Source organism: Sphaeramia orbicularis, chromosome 16, assembly GCF_902148855.1.
Source record: "Sphaeramia orbicularis chromosome 16, fSphaOr1.1, whole genome shotgun sequence".
NCBI lineage: Eukaryota > Metazoa > Chordata > Actinopteri > Kurtiformes > Apogonidae > Sphaeramia > Sphaeramia orbicularis.
This window is the reverse complement of record NC_043972.1, coordinates 15,101,167-15,118,979: the sequence shown is the minus strand read 5'-3', so window position 1 is coordinate 15,118,979 and position 17,813 is coordinate 15,101,167. Positions and strand designations below refer to the sequence as shown.

The following is a 17,813-nucleotide window of genomic DNA, read 5'->3' as shown; positions in this document are numbered from 1 at the left end:
ATTTTGTTGCTGAGATTATAATTATTGTTTAGTCCATTCTCAATGCAGATGTGAAACAAGTTTTACTTGAACTGTTTTTACTGGAAGTTAAATTCAGTTTGCTTTTTTTTTTTTCTTTTTTTTTTTTTTTTTTTAAGAATACATGGTACTTTTGGCTTTCCAGGTGCCTTTGTGTGAAAAATGTATGCTTTTGTGGTCAACATGTTAACATTAAACTGCTCTGTAACTGTTACTGCAGTGGAAAAAAACTGTTCAGCACTAAATAAAATGTGTTTTTTCTGCCTTAAAAACAAATTTGGTGAAATATGCCCATAATGTGGAACCAGGTAAAAGAAGCAGAAGGTGACATGACCCATCATGTTTTTAATATGAAGACGATTTATTCTTAAGTTTAATGTCTGATATAAACAAGAGCTTTGTTGTATCTTGCACTTCTTTACCTGCGTATTTTTATTTTTCCTTTTTACTTCATACATTTTAACACAAACTACTTTCAGATTCTTACACTTTACTTTTATTTTATTTTTTTGTTTTCAATCACAAAAAATTGCATCCTTTTTCATTTTGTTTTATTTTGTTTATTTATTTTATTTTTAAAATTTTTGTTTATTTAATTTTGCATCCATTTGCATCTTCATTATGCACGACTGACATAATGACGCAGAGGATGTAACCGAAGTGGAGGGAGATTTGTTTGATGTTAAACCTTGACCGAAAGGACGTAAAAGTTACTGGTAAAACAACTAAATATGCACTGGAATAAACAGTGGAGCAGCAGAGAAGAACAGGGACAACTGGAAGAAGTAAGAGGAAGCAGAAAAAAATGAACTTAAATAAAATAAAATAAAATAAAATAAAATACATGGACTTTACCTGGCATTTTACAAGCGGATAGAAACAGCAGGTCAGGCGAGCACTGATTGGTTGACTGATCCACGTGACTAAACGCTTCCATAGTGTTTATATGTGTGCGTGGTACAGGTGAGTCAGACAGTGAAACTAAAGAAAACTGTCCCCACGGACTCTTTGGATTGAAACTAATATTCCGACTACATTTAGCTTGTTGTTTATTTGCTTGGTTTCTTAATTCTCTCAACTCAAATGGTATAAAACTTTTTTTTTCCCCAATCAGTTTCTCATGTAGAAGTTCTGGTTGTGACCTGATGTGATACATGGTACTCCACATGGACATGAATATTCAAATGGACATCCATGGTCTACCATCCATGCTCCGTGGTATTATTAGATATCTACTATTGGACCTGCATGCACACCTGATCACACAGCTCACATACAGGTGACAGAGTGGGAGAAAACTGCAGTTGTCTGTTTCTATCACTGGGCTCATGTTCACACTGGAAACCAACTCCTCTGTGGAGCACTGCAGCTGCGCTCAGACCACCTCTTCAAAGCAGGCTCAGCTCGGTTGGTTAGTAACCCAGGTGAAGTTAGCAGCGGGTTGGATATGTGACAGACATTCAAAAGCCATTGCCTTTGGGAACATCAATAAATTACTGCTCTAAATGTTTTTCTTCAATAGCTTCTCAGTCATGTGACCCAGAGACTCCAAACCAGTCTCAAGTTATTATAATACAGAGGACCTTTAGGAAACACCACTTAACATTTCTCTCCAGTCTATATTAATATTTTGATCAATATTATTCATATTTTTATGAAAAAAAATCTGTTTTTTTTTTCAATTGCTTCTCAGTCATGTGACCCAGAGACTCTAAACCAGTCTCAAATTATTATTATAATAAAGAGGACCTTTAGGAAACACCACTTAATATTTCTATCCAGTCTATATTGATATTTTTTATGAATATTATACACACACACACACACACACACATATATATATGTATATATGTTTTTTTTTTTTTTTTTTTTTTTTTTTTTTACAAAAAATGTCTGTTTTTCTTCAATAGCTTCTCAGTCATGTGACCCAGAGACTCCAAACCAGTCTCAAATTATTATAATAAAGAGGACCTTTAGGAAACACCACTTAATATTTCTCTCCAGTCTATATTAATGCTTTTTTTATGATTATCATTCATATTTTTATGAAAAAATGTCTGTTTTTTTTTTCAATAATTTCTCAGTCATGTGACCCAGTGACTCCAAACCAGCCTAAATTATATGAATAATATTCATAAAATGTTTAATGTAGACCGGAGAGAAATATTAAGTGGTGTTTCCTAAAGGTCCTCTTTATTATAATAATTTGAGACTGGTTTGGAGTCTCTGGGTCACATGACTGAGAAGCTATTGAAGACAAACATTTAGAGCGGTAATTTATTGACAGTCCCTAAGGCGGTGGCTTCTGGGTGTCCGTCATGTCCAACCCGCTGCTAACTGCACCTGGGCTGTTTAGTACTGGGTTACTGCTTTCACCTATGAACAACGGAACCGAGCCAAAGATTTGTTCTGGAACAACGGCTCCAATCCATCCAGTTGTGGAAACACCCTCAGATTTTTCTTGTGGTACTTTTCTTGTGGTTTTAAACAATTTACGATTTTCTTGGTCAAACTTCTTTTTCGGAGGACATCCATCTTGAAGCATATAGTCACGTGGATTGGTCAGCCAATCAGCGCGCGGCTGACCAGCTGTCGCTATCCGCCTGTTGGAGTTTAAACTGATCCAAAGTTCGGCTAATGCTAGCAGAAACCAGTCCAAAGAAAGAGGAACCAGTAAACACGACTGAGTTTAACTGAGAACCGGACCAGCACCCAGGAAAACCACAATACCTGTTCACCAGCCCCGCCCTCAGACCAGGACCAGGACCAGGACCAGGACCAGAGGCCCGGTGGGACCAGGACCAAGTGGAACCAGGTGAGCTGAACCTGTTAGCATGTAGCTAACATTTAGATAACATTAGCACTTCAAATATGTATGTCATTAATCAATTATCGTGATAAATGTCAGATAAATATTTCTTCAAACGCTGGTTTTTGTTCCTGTTTGAGGTGAAGATGAAGAAGCATCAGTAGAAATGGAAAAATAGTTTGTACATTTAGTCTTTGAGTATTTTCACTACTTTTACCTGAACCTTTAGTGTTTGGTTCCATGTGTTTGGAGACGTTTGATCTCTGTGTGAATGTACTGAAGAAACTGTTGGATTTTTCTCAGTTTGAGGCCTTTGATGCTCATTCCATCATTGAATCCACTGACAATCATGGAATAAGACCCATATATTCAATGTACAACTCCACATTCATATGTTACTTAATCTACAGGTGATATTTTAAGCCTCATTCTCTGTATTTACACTTCCAAACCTCATATTTATATATATTTGTATGTATCAGTTACACTGTGTCATTGCAGCCAGTTTTCAGAGAAATGTTTGGCTGTTTCTCTAAACACACAGTTTTGTTGATTATCATAATTCTGGGTTGTTTGGGATCCTATAAATACACCGCCTCAAAGCGGATGTAAGAGGTTGGTTTGGTTACTTTGAGCAGCTGCTGGACCATTTGTCATCGATTGTCAAGCTTTCTGAATCCATCTCTTGCACTTGGAATTTTACCTCACACATCACTGATTTTATGGTCAGGCTTTTTTTGTTTTTTGCTTCATCCATGAATCATTTTTATTCTTTCTATGGTCTAACCTTCATTATTTACATACCTAGTAATATTGCCCAGATGCTAGCTTGTTAATTCTACTAACTGTAACTTTTTAGAATTGTGGAGATATTTTCTGGCATTTTTGTTTTTGTCTTTAGTTATCCTGCATAATTTTATATTAACATGGAAATTTAGCTTATTATCCTTTCAAGAAAGTAAAGTGCATGGTCTTACTACCACTTGCTTTACTGTATTTTTACTCAGTGCTATAGTGATGGTCAGTTAAAGATCTTATAGTAGGTATTAATGATAAGTCAGGGTCAAATACCAAGAAAAGTTGAACAGAACAGAAAAAAATAACACAATATACAGTATGCATATTCTGTAAAATATTGTTAGCAAATTAGAATACAAACAAGAAAAACACAAAAAAACACACCTGTTTAGACTGGCTTTTAACCCTTAGCCCTGAGACACTATTAGGTTTTAAATCTGTGGTTCTTTTATCACTGTGTGTTATTGTTTTATACATATTTATGGTATTTGATTAAATTGTTTCTGTCTTATAATTTAATCATGCTTTTAGATGTAAAGCACTTTGGTCTTCTTCATGTTGTTAAAGTGATATATAAATAATTGATTGATTGAAAAATTCTGCTTTACCTGAGCTCAAACATCTTTCTAGGTATCCAGTGTGAGTTTACAACTGGCGCTGATGGACCGTTTTGTAAAAGAGAAGAATGAAATGGCAGTTCGAAAGATTAACGGTAAGTTTAATGATGCTGAGATATTATTACTAAGAGGCAAAGTGAAATGGGATGTTCATCTACAACTAAAATTCAACATGAACAACATTTCTCAGAAGAGAGGACATTCGTTCAGTTGTCAAATAAAGGTACACGTTTATTTTAGTTGATTAGTTTTTAGGGCCTGATTCTTTGAAAAACAAAGAATAAACCATGAATGTAAAACAAACCTATTCATATCAGACTCTACTGGAGTTTAGAGCTGATAGTTTTTATGACGGCGCCACAAACTGTCAGTAACAGGGACTTGGCTGAAGCTGTCGTTGGTTAAATTGGTGTTTTATCTACAACTCTTCTAATTGACAGGAAGGATTTCCTGGTTTTTCTGTGTATTCATGACTCACTGCCTCCAAACAATTACATTTATTCATTTAACACTATGACTAAACTGTGATAATATTATTACTTTAAACTGTTTCAAACTTCATTTCAAACCAACTTTAACATTTAGCTGCAAAGTGAAATTGAACATAAATTGAATTAGTTTTCCTTCTGCATATTTCATTTGGTCATATTTTGCCATGTTTATACAATGTCAATTATATTGCAGAGCTAAATGACTAATTAATTAGCAGACGGGGAACAGGATGTTGATATTTGCTAAAATTCCACTTAGTTTGTGCTTTGGGGATGAGATGACAATGTGTTAGACCTTCAACATCAAAACATGAGAGTATTACAACAACAGTGAGTTTTGTGCAGTATGTGATGGACTTTTACACACAGAAAGATCGATTCAGTTCTGGTTTATAAATTTCAGTTGTACTTTTATGTGATGTTTGGTGGTTTTTTGGGATTTAAAGGGTTCATATTTGTCTAAACCCACTTTTGTTAGTCTGTGGTTCGTTTCTTTGTGTATTTAGACCCTAATAGTTCATACAGTTTGAATTTGAACCCTCCAGCTGCTGCAAAGCTATCTTTATATTAATTCCAGCAAAAATCCAGTGGATTTCTACAACCTGTTTCAGTGTCTTCTTAATTAGTTGTGTCTCTAACTAGTTCCGTCTCCACATTTGCTCATATCAGGTCCAGACTTCAGACCAACATTTCTCCAGTATTTCTCCATAATTGTTTGTCTGCTGCAGCAGTTGCAGTCCAGACTGAAACTAGAAAAGCACTTGGAGAGCGCAGACCTCCACCAAGGCAGATCAGTGCCCCCCCCCCCCCCCCCAATCACCACAAAATTTAATCATTTGTTCCTTGTGCCAGTATCAACATTTTCTGAAATTTTCATCCAAATCCATCCATAACTTTTTGAGTCATGTTGCACACAGACAGACAGACAGACAAACCAACGCTGGAAAAAACATAACCTCCTTGGCGGAGGTAAATATGTCCAAACTTGGAGCTGATTACCTAAAATTTTCAGTTGTCTGTTGAACAGGACAGAGCGGCACAGCCAACAACCTGGAGGGGGCGGGGCTTGAAGTGGCTCATGTGCATTTAAAGGGCCAGCGCTCCAAACCACCGTTCTGGTGTCATTACTCAGAAATAGGGTTGAAGATGGACCTGTGGAGTTGAATGAATGAAGAATTCGGAGCCAAGCAGAGCATTTACACTTTATGGAGACCACAGGGAAATGTGGGAAAATGAAGAATTCCATTTTAAAAAAAAAGCAAAGTGTCACTCCTTTGAGAAGCATTTTCTAAGCCTAAAAAGCTGCCAGTGAACAAAAACATCCACTGATTTGAAATTTTTAATACTTACCGATCCACAAACCTTATCAATACATTTAAATAAAATGCATAAAACATGGTGGAAAATGCAGTTTGTCCTCTTTTCATGGTTATCAGATATGACCAATTTCTGTATGATTTTCTACATCATTGATTCACCAGTAAAACCCATAGAGTTGGATTAATGACAGTGGATGGACACACTGGGTTTATGTTCAGTTACTGATAGATTTTGCTGAAAAAGTCACTTTTTCTTCAGTTTTTTTTTAGTTTTGATATAGGGTCAAAACACAGTAATGCCCTGTTAGAGAGTGAACTTTAATTGATTACCATTCCAGCATTTACTTCAGTATAAAGTAGCGCCTTGTTTTGGAGAAACCCTTATGGTACAACTAAAGCAAAAATTAATTTAAAAGTAAAAATGTGGGTCATTTAGCGACACTAATCTGTCAAATTGTTTCTAAAATGTCGCCTCAGAGAGATTTCGAATACTGTGTTTTGACTCTATAATATCCTTTTAGTTTACTTTGAGCGTTAATGAACATCTACATGATCAGTGAATTAAATATAGGAAAATATACGATTCTCCCTGAAAAATGTAAAATGCAAAGGGTAATTTTATAATAAATGGTGATAAATCAATTAGGATAGGTTTAATGTAGAGAAAAACTCATTTTAAAGTCGTCACAGAAATAATTGCAGGTCTTTAAAAATTAATTCTCCTTGAAACTGATCTGCTCTGTAAAATTAACGTGTTCTAATTTCCTTCAATGTCTGATCTGTGTTCATCTGACTAAAACATGACACCCTCATACCCCATGTACACAGGTGGTTTAATCTTTAGTGGGTGCACACTCTTAAAACCAACACTAGATGTCACTGTATGACTAAACTATCCCGACAGGAGACTGAAGTTGTCGATTTCAGCTTCACACAAGAATCAAAGATAGTTGAGGAACAGCAGTAGTGAATTATAGAAATAGTTTGCATTTGTTTTGAGTCATATCTTTTTATGTGAGTAAGATACACTTCAATTCCCATGGTGTAATCACAGATGTTGTTGTACTTTGTCAATAATAGGTTGTGTAATTGAAACCTTTGAACAGTTTGAGTCTTTAATCCTCATCAGACACATCCATGTTTTGCTCCTCTTCACTTCAGTAGGATTCGTGACGCATCTCTCTGGGGTTTTGGACCAGGTCACGTCTGCATCACATCCTCCTTAAATCAAAGAGCGTCGTATCGGCGTACGTAGGTATTTGTGCGTCTTCCTCCTTTATCCTTCCTCCTGTCCATGGGGAGAAACAGGAATGAGGAACTCATGGCCAGTCAGAGTCTGATTCAGATCCCAGTGGTTCCTCAAAACATCTGGGGTCATCATCTCCTGATGGCTCATACCTCACCTATTCTCCTTATGTCCTTAAGTTTCTGTAACTTCTGTTCTGACTTTAAATCACGTAGAGTTCTCTGGGATGATAGAAGTGTCTTAATGTCAGAGTGTGGTGAACTTTACAGTCTGTATCGGCAGGATTAAGATGTAGTTCAAGGAGCTTCTTAATTCTGAGCGTTATGAAATGACCTGATTTAAAATGAGCCGTGATTCCGACAGCTGGACAGTCGCAGAGTGGGAGGCAGGACGACACGAGCAACATAATGAGAGAAAGTGGGAGAGTCTTCCTTATCTCTGTCACTCTGCCTACCTCTCTCTTCAGTCCAACTATTTTGATTTCCAGCTATCTCCCTTCTCCCCGAGCTCCTTGTCTTCCTAGATTCATACATATGGCAGACTTTGTGACCGTAATTTCAATTTAAAACACATGAGGGGAAATCCTAGCCTCCGCTGCTCTTTAATGGGCCGTCATGGGATTGGAGTATGCAGAGAATGATTGAATTTTGTGAGAAGGCCAGGAACGATCACGTCTCGCCTGCCGTTATGCAATCGACCATTCCCCTCTCACAACGCGACGTCTGGTAAAACCTTGAGCGGGAGGAGGAGGAGGAGGAGGGGTGGGGGTAAGGGCTGGAAACCTCAACGTCTGGAGCAAAAGACAGAAAAATATTTTTTCTGCTAAATGACTCAAGACTATATAAAAGAGAAACTGGGCTATCATGTATAAAAAAGCCAAATGAGATACGATCCACCACATCAAACCGATAGAGCTGCTTTTAATGGCGGTAAATGAATCTTTTTACACCGTAATGCATGACATCCTATATTTCCTCGCTGTCGGAAACATATGGATCCCATACAAAGCTGCCATATTGGTTTATTTATATGATTGTGTCATGTCTGCTTTATCCCTTGAATCCCTCCACCTGCTCGGCCCACTCTGCCATTGTCAAGATAAAAAAGTCGTTTACTCCAGTGCTCTGAAATTACCACTTTGTCCACAACTTTTTCACACCCGCTGTGTTGGATTCTACCGCGGTGATGAACCATATCCTTTCATTAAAGCGAGACAGACTATCTTTCCCGTTAAGTCCATTATATTCATATGGCCCAGACTTTTTTTTTTTTTTTTTTGTCTCTCTCTTCTTCTTTGCAACAAGACATAAAGTAATCAAAAGTTAAAAGCAAACACTCAAGGAGGCACTTAGCAAAAAAGAAAAGCTTTTATTATAAAACATTCATATACAGTGCAGGAGACAGGTAATCTTTGAGGATGATAGGGTTGTCTTGTGGTCAGTTTCAGTATAGTATGGCTTGGGGAGCGTTGGAGATGAATACTCCTAATAACATCCCCGCCCACCCATCACCCACCCGACCATCCAGGCAAAACAACTAAAACCTGAGTGTATTTCTTAAGCGGTGTGAAGTATGCCTTAAAGAGCTGTTGAAGGCTGCAGTAAAGTACAGTTACTTGACAGACTCCTGACAGCTCAGACGGGCAGAACATCAGCTGGAGATGCACACATTAAAACACCGGCTGCATAATCACCGCACGCTCTGTACGAGTGTTTGGAAGACCACCTAGACCATGACCAAGACTGGACAAGACCACGACTGAGGTAGGGTGAGACGGGGTCAAGACTAAGACCAGACTAAACCTACAGCAAAGGCATAACAGCAAAGCAAGTTCTACAAATATTACACACTGATAGGGTATGAGAGGTGATGGAAGGTCTTGAAAGCCGAATCTAGAATTGGTCATTTGTAAGCAAAAAAAACCCAAAACAATATTGATCTCTATTTGTTTCTGTAAATCAGTCAGAAGAGACTGTGGTTTTTCCTGTTCTTGACATAAAACCTGGAGTCCAAGACGAGACTGAATGAAAATGTACCTGAGACTTCAGCAAGACTAAGTCCAGTCTGGAGAACTCCAACACCACCCTGTATCTGTGCATGTCTTAGGTAGACTTTCAATTATCAGAATATCTGCGCTTCAGAGATCCAATCCAACTTTATTTTTAAAACATTTTGAAACAACCACAGTGGGACCAAAGTGCTGTACAGAAGACTAAAAGCACAATACAAATTAATAAAAGCATTAAAAAACATTAAAATCAAATAAAAATGAATAAATAAAACAAGTTAAAATGTAAAAACAGAAACAAAATGTCAACATTGCACTAGTGTTAAAAGACCAAGGTTTAAGAAGAGATTTAAAAACAGGCGTGAGAGATGAGCATACTTCCGCAAAATCAGTATTTGCTTGCACATGTACTGCATTTATTGGGAATTTCATCTATATTTAGTGTGAACAGACCTTAGAAAATTCTCTTATTTATTAAAAACACTGAACTCTCTGAAGGTAACGTGTAGGGTTGACACAGTAACAGTTAGGGATGTGCTGACTGCAATATTCTTGGGCGATAACGCTATTTAAAATAATATTTCGCCTTATAGCTATGGATTAAAAAAAAACAAAAAAAAAAACCTTTATTTAACCACCTAAGTAAGTTGAGAACTGATTATCATTTTCAATAGCGACCTGGCCACCTGATGACGGAAGTTACGCTCCATTTATTTATTTTATTTTTATTATTTATTCTTTTTAACAAATATATCCTTATTATAAATGTAAGATAGTTTCTGTATAAGCTGTGTCGCTTCACCTGCAGGTGGCGATGTAGGCTACACTACTCTGTTAAACATAGTAGAAGAAGCACAACATTCTTTAGATGTTTTCCATATTTTTCAGAGATGAAACAGATGAAATAATTTGGTCTCTTTGTCGGCCCACATGACCCGTTGGACCAAATGTTAATGTTTGGGAAATTACGAAAGATAGACTTTAGTTATAATTTCATCAAAGTAGGTGTTTCAGTGTCCTTTATGTGCAATAACTTTACGAAATCATGTCAGGAAATTTCCATGAAGAGTTGCGAATTTCAATAATGCTCAGTGATATGGTCCTTATTTCTAGAAATCATTCGGTCTATTTTAACGACATGAGTTTTGTGACTTTCTGCCACGTACTGACAAGTTTCTGATCATGATTCTTCATTTAACAAACTCATAATCAAATTCATAACCAACAGAGAAAACAGAGACATAACTAAAGCGGCGAACTCGTCCTCCTTCATGTCGGGAAGTCAGTTCGCATAGGTTGCGTCGGGGTCAGCTTTAGGTCACACTGGGCATCCATTAGTGGCCTTATTTAGAGTCTTATTCCTTTAAGGGGAGTGATTGGCCAGCAAAGACAAAGAATCATTACCTTTGCCCGCCCCCTCCCTGCCAGCAGTCAATAATGAGGGATCATTAAAATGAATAGATGGACATTCCCCTTTTCTCCGGATCCTTATTGCAAAATCAGTGTCAGGGGAAATGAAGATTGAGCTTGGAGAAGGCGTCTAAAAGCCTTACAGTGATTGTCGTGAACTCATCTCCAGTGCCAGGCTCCTTTATCTACTGTAAGAGTCTGCACCTGCCTGAACTCTTGACTAGCAAGGGCTTTTACTGAAGCCCATTAAGCACATCCCTAATGTGCGCTACAATGTACTTCAACATAAACATTCTGTATATGTCCTGAAACATTTACAACAAACAGCACGGGAATGATCGCTTAGGATATGGAGTATTTTTCCACAAAGAAACAGACATGTGAGCGAACCAGGAAGGATATTGAAGACGTTACCTTTGAAGTGAAGAACTGAGAACTTGTGTTGTGATCGTATAAACAGACACTTAAAGATAATTCTCACTTTTCACATTTCTTAAGCTCAAACATCTGTCCTCATGCTAAATTTTTATAAATCCTTGCACAACATTTCACGCGTCACAAAAGAAAAGAGCGAATCAAGCTGAATGATTTGCAGATGGAGAATAAAAGACGGCACAAAATTTTCCAGGCCCCATCTGGTTGCTTTTCTGAGCGTCTCTTAAAGTGTCTTTTAAAAAGGTGATTTGTCTTTGGGTCCGCAACGATGTGACCATGTCAGCAGGTCATTGGCCTGCCCTGTCACATGTGAAAACGTCCCATGAAAAGGCTCCGCGTACACCTGCGGACTCCGAAAACCCCGCCCTGAACAGATTAAAACAACACGTGTAAACACATGGTGGAGACGACACACAATGGAACTGATTTTCCCCTTCTTTCTTATCCAAAATGTACTTGATAAGGCAGTGTATTTATGTTCTCTGACATATGTTTCTGCAGGAAAACAAAATCACAATAACTGTCTCGGGAGAATAAAAAGATCCAGCTCAGAACCGGCTTACGGGACAGAACTATCAAAGGTCTGTCTGTATGGTCAAGCAATTATCTCTTAAAGCAACTCTTAAAGCCACCCCCATGGTTCTCTCAACATGCCCTTCATAACAGAGGCATATTGAGGATTTACTGCCTACAGATGGCCGATGAGAGACGAGGGTAGGAGCTTCAGCTCTGTGCCTATGCACTCACTTCATAAAAGCCCAAATCAAGGCCTCTGTGGGAATACAATGGAGGAAGATGTGGGGCCATAAAGACACTATAAATCCACACAATGAAACTTCTAAGTCGTGCCCTGTGCCAGGTGGTGTGTGCATGTGGACGCCAGGGAGAAAATGGCACGTGCTGAAACCATTACGATCTGGGACTGCTTTCCGATCGTCTCCGGAATGGGGACGGATCGCCGGCTGCTAGACTTCAAGTCGATCAGTCCGCAATCGATAGACAGCTGTGGCTAATGGCATTTTCATACAAATAAAATGGTGCGCTGTGTTTTAGTGACTGCAACTAACTTGTCGCATTTTATGCTTTTATGTCTCTAAACACTGAAATCGTAAACAGAAGACATAATGTAATGCACATGTCGGACATTTGTTGTAAGAAAAAAACGGGTTTTTATCAGATGGATTTAAAAGAATTAGAGAAATTATGTAGATGCAACGAACGGTTCCGATATCTGATCAGAGCCCAACCATTAAAAAAAAAAAAACACTGATGGATATTAATACAGTGTACAGTGGTGACAACATGATATCATGACGTAAATATTAGGGATGTAAACAATTAATCGACTATGAATTAATTGTCGATAAGAATTTGCTCGATTAAATTATTAGTTGTCGGTTAATTGCCCTTTTCCACGTCCTGTCCAAAGGTTTGTCTGTGCAGTGACACTGTGGCTGGGATAGCCGGTCATCGAACTGGATCATGGCGTTGATGAGTTAGAATGGCTTTAGGGACATGGTGGAGCTGTTTGTGGGAGCGGTGCACCCCCGCCTAAATACACGCACAAATGCAGGGTCGGTATCGGATCGTTTTCCCTGGAGGTTGGTCTAGTCCACGGTCATCTGGACTATCTGGTCAATGAGACAGATGTTGAAAACATCCTCCAGGCTCCTGATCTGGGACACAGGTATGTCCTGTGGTCACCCTGGTGGCCACGGGAAACTAGCGGAAGGGGGGGCATCTCTGCTGAAATCTGGCTCTATCATGTCAGTCATGCAAAGTCAGAAATGCCCATTTCTTCTAAACTGCCCCTCTTCAGATCCATTTATTTTATTTTATTTCTCTGTTGAATTTCTTTTGTTCTACTCCATAAATGTCCTTGTCTGTTTTGTATCCAATGGTTCAATAAATCAGTCATTAAGGAATATGATATTCGTTTTTCATGAAGTATATAAACAATATTTAGCTTTTATTCGTATAGACCTGATCGAAAGACAAATTCAGGTTCTCAGGAAAATCGACGTTTATCAATTAATCGTTAATTGATCGATAAGGTCAACCAACTAATGATTAATGGATTGATTGACAATTTGCATCCCTAGTAAATACACACGCCACTTTTAATTGGCGTGTTATCTGTACGCATTATAAGCTTTCTGCGTCTATGTTCATGCCATTATTAGCCCTCTGTCTAACCTGAATCGATTCATCAAATACCACACACTGAGGGTTAGGATTATGTGAACCAGAGATCTTGGCGGAAATTGACGCGATCAAATGGCGTTGAATAAAATGCGAAAATGCGTAGGTATAGCACGCCAAATGCCATAAGAACTAGCGTGACATACAACGCCATTTATTGAGATCAGTCTGTGGGTGGACAACAGTTTTTGGACACCCCATGCATTTGTTAGATATTACAGTAAGAATCATTCTGAAGTCATTGAACTCTGCTAATTATTGTTCCATTCTCCAAACCCACATTTTCCTTCTGCACATGCTCTGTTCCATCCAGGTCAAAACTGGATGTTTCAGCAGATAATGAAACACATCCAGGACTAAAAAAAAAAAGTGGTTTGGTTATTTTTGTCTGATTAGCAGCAAACATATACAATCATTTGCATTTGTTTGTGTCTGTCTGATGCAGCCACACATTTTGAAACACAAAATAGACTTTTCTGCAAATATTTTATAATATTTCAGATTGTGTAAAATTCTAAGGGTGTCTGAAAATGTTTTTTGCTACTATATTATGAATCCACACAGCAACATCAGTTAATTGTGTGTTTATTTAACAAATTACACACGTGCAACTTCCAAAAATAAAAAAGGTAATAAGAATTACATTTTCCGAATAGACCGGCATGCCATTTTACGGATGAGGTCAAACAGATTAACCTTGTTCTAACATGCATAATTCAATGTTTCACTCTGTTATTACAACTGGATGACTGGGTAAACTGTGAACATCACACAAAGGGAAACAAATCTTTCAGCAGATGTCAATAGGTTTCAAAGCTCCGTGTGTTTTCATATCATGGATATTCCATTGCCGTACTAAGTCTTTGACAGTGGAAAGCATGGCCCGAAAGTCATCTCTCCACTGTGTCAAAGGGTACGGCGCTGTCATAGGAAGACTAAGGTAAGAGCAGGGCGCCAGGAAAAAGGGGCGTGACTGCATCTGTAAATAGTGGGGCTATTTTGGGCTCGCAACGGTTGTACAGGGGAGCACCGCCTAGGCCTGCCTTCTGTCACTATGGGGATGGGCGCTTCATAACTTTGCTGGATGGAAAAAAGTCTGGAGGACTGGCAGGTGGTACACAGGAGCGTGGCACAACTCCCATGGCGAGGAGCTGTATCAGTCATAACTACCCACCTCTAACAATACTCACCGGAAAACACACAGGCCCCTGCATGTACCTGGCATCTCAGCAGCTCGTTGAATTTTATCCTGTTAAAATGCACCGTAGGTTTGTGTGCATTTAAGTTTAAAACCCATCCGATAATAAAATCATCCGCTGATAGAAGCTGGACGCGTCTTAATCGCTGGTGATGCCAAAGGAAAAGGAAAAACATCAGACTCTGAAGGATCTGCATCAAGTCATCGACAGAAATTAAGTGGAATGAAATAATACTTAAGAGCTTTGGTGAAAAATTTAAACCCTTTTCTTGCATTGAACTGTTTCCACTTCAGGTTTTTTTTTGATCCTCTAGTGTTGCAAGATTTGGGTGTTAAATTTAATTAACAGTTGCGATGGAGATATGTGCGTTAGGAGTACGGTTCAAGTTAGGATTATAGGAGCAGGTTGGAACAGTCCAAGGTTTATTAAGGTCAAGTTGTATAACATAAGAACATCAGGCAGCACAGAGGAAAGTCTTAAAAGTAAGCACAGCCATATGGGCCGTGCACGATAAAATCTAAGAATAAATTTGGCTCAAACTTATGAAAAAAGCAAGACTGAAAAACTGTGCAGCTGATTTAATATTTTGTAATGCAAAATGCATCCACTTACAAAAGATCTCCTTATATGTCTGAAGACATACCAACAGGGGAAAATGGTTTATCTCATTTGATCTCTGTTTTTTAGAATTAGAAAAAGCAATACCAAGACTTTTAAGGATAATATACTTATATGAGGGTAAATATAGTGGAACAATAATTGAAAACTTTTTTTCCTCTTTTTTTTGTGTTTATTAGGTCTGTAGGTTTGTTGTATAATTAGCTTTTTTTTGTATTGTCTGTGCGGTCCCTTATGTCTAAGTACACGTTTATGTAAATGTATAATTTAAAAAAAATAAAGAAAAAGAAATACTAAGACATTTAAGCATAATATACTTATGTGAGGGTAAATATAATGAAACAATAATTGAAAACTTTTACATACGGTCATTATTATGCCATTTATTAATTCATTGTTGAGAACACATTAAATGCACTTAAAACACATTTCATTTTTCATAAATATTTCATATTAAAGAGAAATATGTTTCACCTTGTGCCTACACAGGAAAGCATCATAAAGTTGCAACAAGCTTGTAGCCAAGAAAGAGTAAGGCACAAAAAATAGAAACCTTATCCATACAGTTTAATCATGCTGTTTATACTATATAATCCAAAATGTATTAGGAAGCTACTTGATGTGGTAAGCTACAGTCAGCTAAACGATCCCCAACATTAGTATGGTGTGCATGCTCCAAAAGACGTAACATGAAAAAAGATTGCAGCAGCTCTGTGAAGGAAGTCAGTGTAGGTTTAAGTTTACAACAGTGGAAATCAATCTACAATATTTGGTCTGCTCTGTTTCTACGGTAAAGTGCATAATGTTTTTGTACGGGGAAACACTCCTATGCTAAGGTCTCCTACGGAAAAAGGGAAACTTGGACAATAATTTCACCAAAGAGAAAATCCTTTGGTTTATGCAGATCAATTATTGCCAGCTGTTTGTAACAGTCCTGCCAACTCCACAGTTGAAGAGTATATCTGAGCCTGTAGCACACCCACAACATGTCTATTTACATGCAATCCTGCAGACATATATATAGTCCTGGAATATTCTTATTTAATTCAGCAGGTAAGCATACCGTTGTTTAACTATTTTATAGCTTGAGGGGGAAGAAAATTGCAATACCTGCCTTAATAAGCCCCTGTCGACCAGGAACTGTTGTCATAGGATATGTACTATATATTTTCTCTGATTGTCTCTGCGTTGTTCTGTCATGATCTGTGTGGAGGACTGGAAGACTGGGGCAGGATGATTAGAGAAGAGGCACTAAGGTGAAAAGCATAATGCAGGGTGGTAGAAATGACGACACCAATGGAAAAAAAGAGAAGCGCTAAATGGCAAATTGCATGATATGAGCATAAGGCATACGTACTTTCAATACATGTTTATACAAAATAATAATATACATAACATTCAGTATAAATGAACAATTCGATAATAAGGAAGCAAGGAAAAATACAATGCTAATCTATTCACAAAATCCCTACATATGTTCCAGACTTCTATTCTTTTCCCTGTAAACAAATCAATCAAATGATACAAAAAAGTCGTATAAAACTTCCACTTTGGGTTAAAATGAACATGGACGTTTTTAATCGTCTCCGCCAAGGAGGATGTGATTTCATTAGCGTTTGCGTCTGTCAGCAGGATTACACAAATAACGTCTGCACCAATTTTCATGGAAGTTGCTGGAAAGATCGGACGAGTCAGCGAGTGACCCGATAAATTTTAAAGGGGCTTTTTTTTCTTTTTTGTTTTTTCACTTTTCAGACTATGTGAGATAGAGCGGAAGTGTCGGTCCTTGGCGGAGGTATGTACACGAAGAAGTGCCCTTCTAGTTTGTGAGTGCTGCTGTTGTCAATATCACTGCTGTAAGGCACCGGTTTGTTCGCCGTGAACTGACTGCACAAACAAATGAACCAAAGTAATGAAGCGTGACAGTTATCGTCCCATTAGCTCGTCCATGCATTAACGAACAGATCACACTCAAAATCAAGATTGTCATTTGTCAACTACAGGAGAATATTCAGTCTCATTGAGCTGTTTGGTCCGCTAGAGAACATCTGCTGTGAATTAAGGCAAGTGTAGTCGTATACTTTGCCCCTGAAATCACTTCCCTTTTTTTATTTTTTTTTTTGTAAATATGACATTCATTTATTCATACGGAGCTTGCCAGTGATTGTCAATGTGAATCTGCAGCAAGTCTTTAAAGTTAGGAGGAGCTGATGTCGACGAGGGTCAGGTTGGAGATCCTGGTCAAAAATCTATTCATCGTCTGGATCTCCTGGCTTTGTGTAATGTTGTTGTTGTTGAAGCTGCTGCAGACGGCTTCAGGATGTCTATGCATGCGTGTGCACGGAAATGCTGGAGAGGTCATTCCTGATGATCTCGTTAACTGTGGAAAGAAGAGAAGTTGGCAGCCGTTACTGAAAAGTCACAATGGATTACCACGAAAAAAAAAGAAAACATCTGAGAGTCACAGAGCCCAGGCTGTATTTGTTTAGACATCGTACAAGGCTGTGTATCGGCAAGAATCTGGCGATACGATACAAATCACAATACTAGGATCACAATACGATATATCGTGATACTGTTAAAAAGACAATTTTTTGTTTGTTCCTTTTTTAAAAAAATGATTATTTCCTTGAAGAATTGAAT

General features: G+C 38.0%; 1 protein-coding gene across 2 annotated transcripts in view; it reads right to left on the bottom strand.

The window, feature by feature from the left end:
• Positions 1 to 15,538: 15,538 nt before the first annotated feature.
• The window catches only part of LOC115436404 (nuclear factor of activated T-cells, cytoplasmic 1-like), an 88,780-nt gene continuing 86,505 nt past the window's right edge, over positions 15,539 to 17,813 (bottom strand). For both annotated transcript variants that reach the window (XM_030159268.1, XM_030159269.1), the window contains exon 10: positions 15,539 to 17,550. In XM_030159268.1, the coding sequence (XP_030015128.1) occupies positions 17,495 to 17,550 (56 nt within the window). In that variant the 3' untranslated portion in view covers positions 15,539 to 17,494. The remainder of the gene's footprint in view (positions 17,551 to 17,813) is intronic.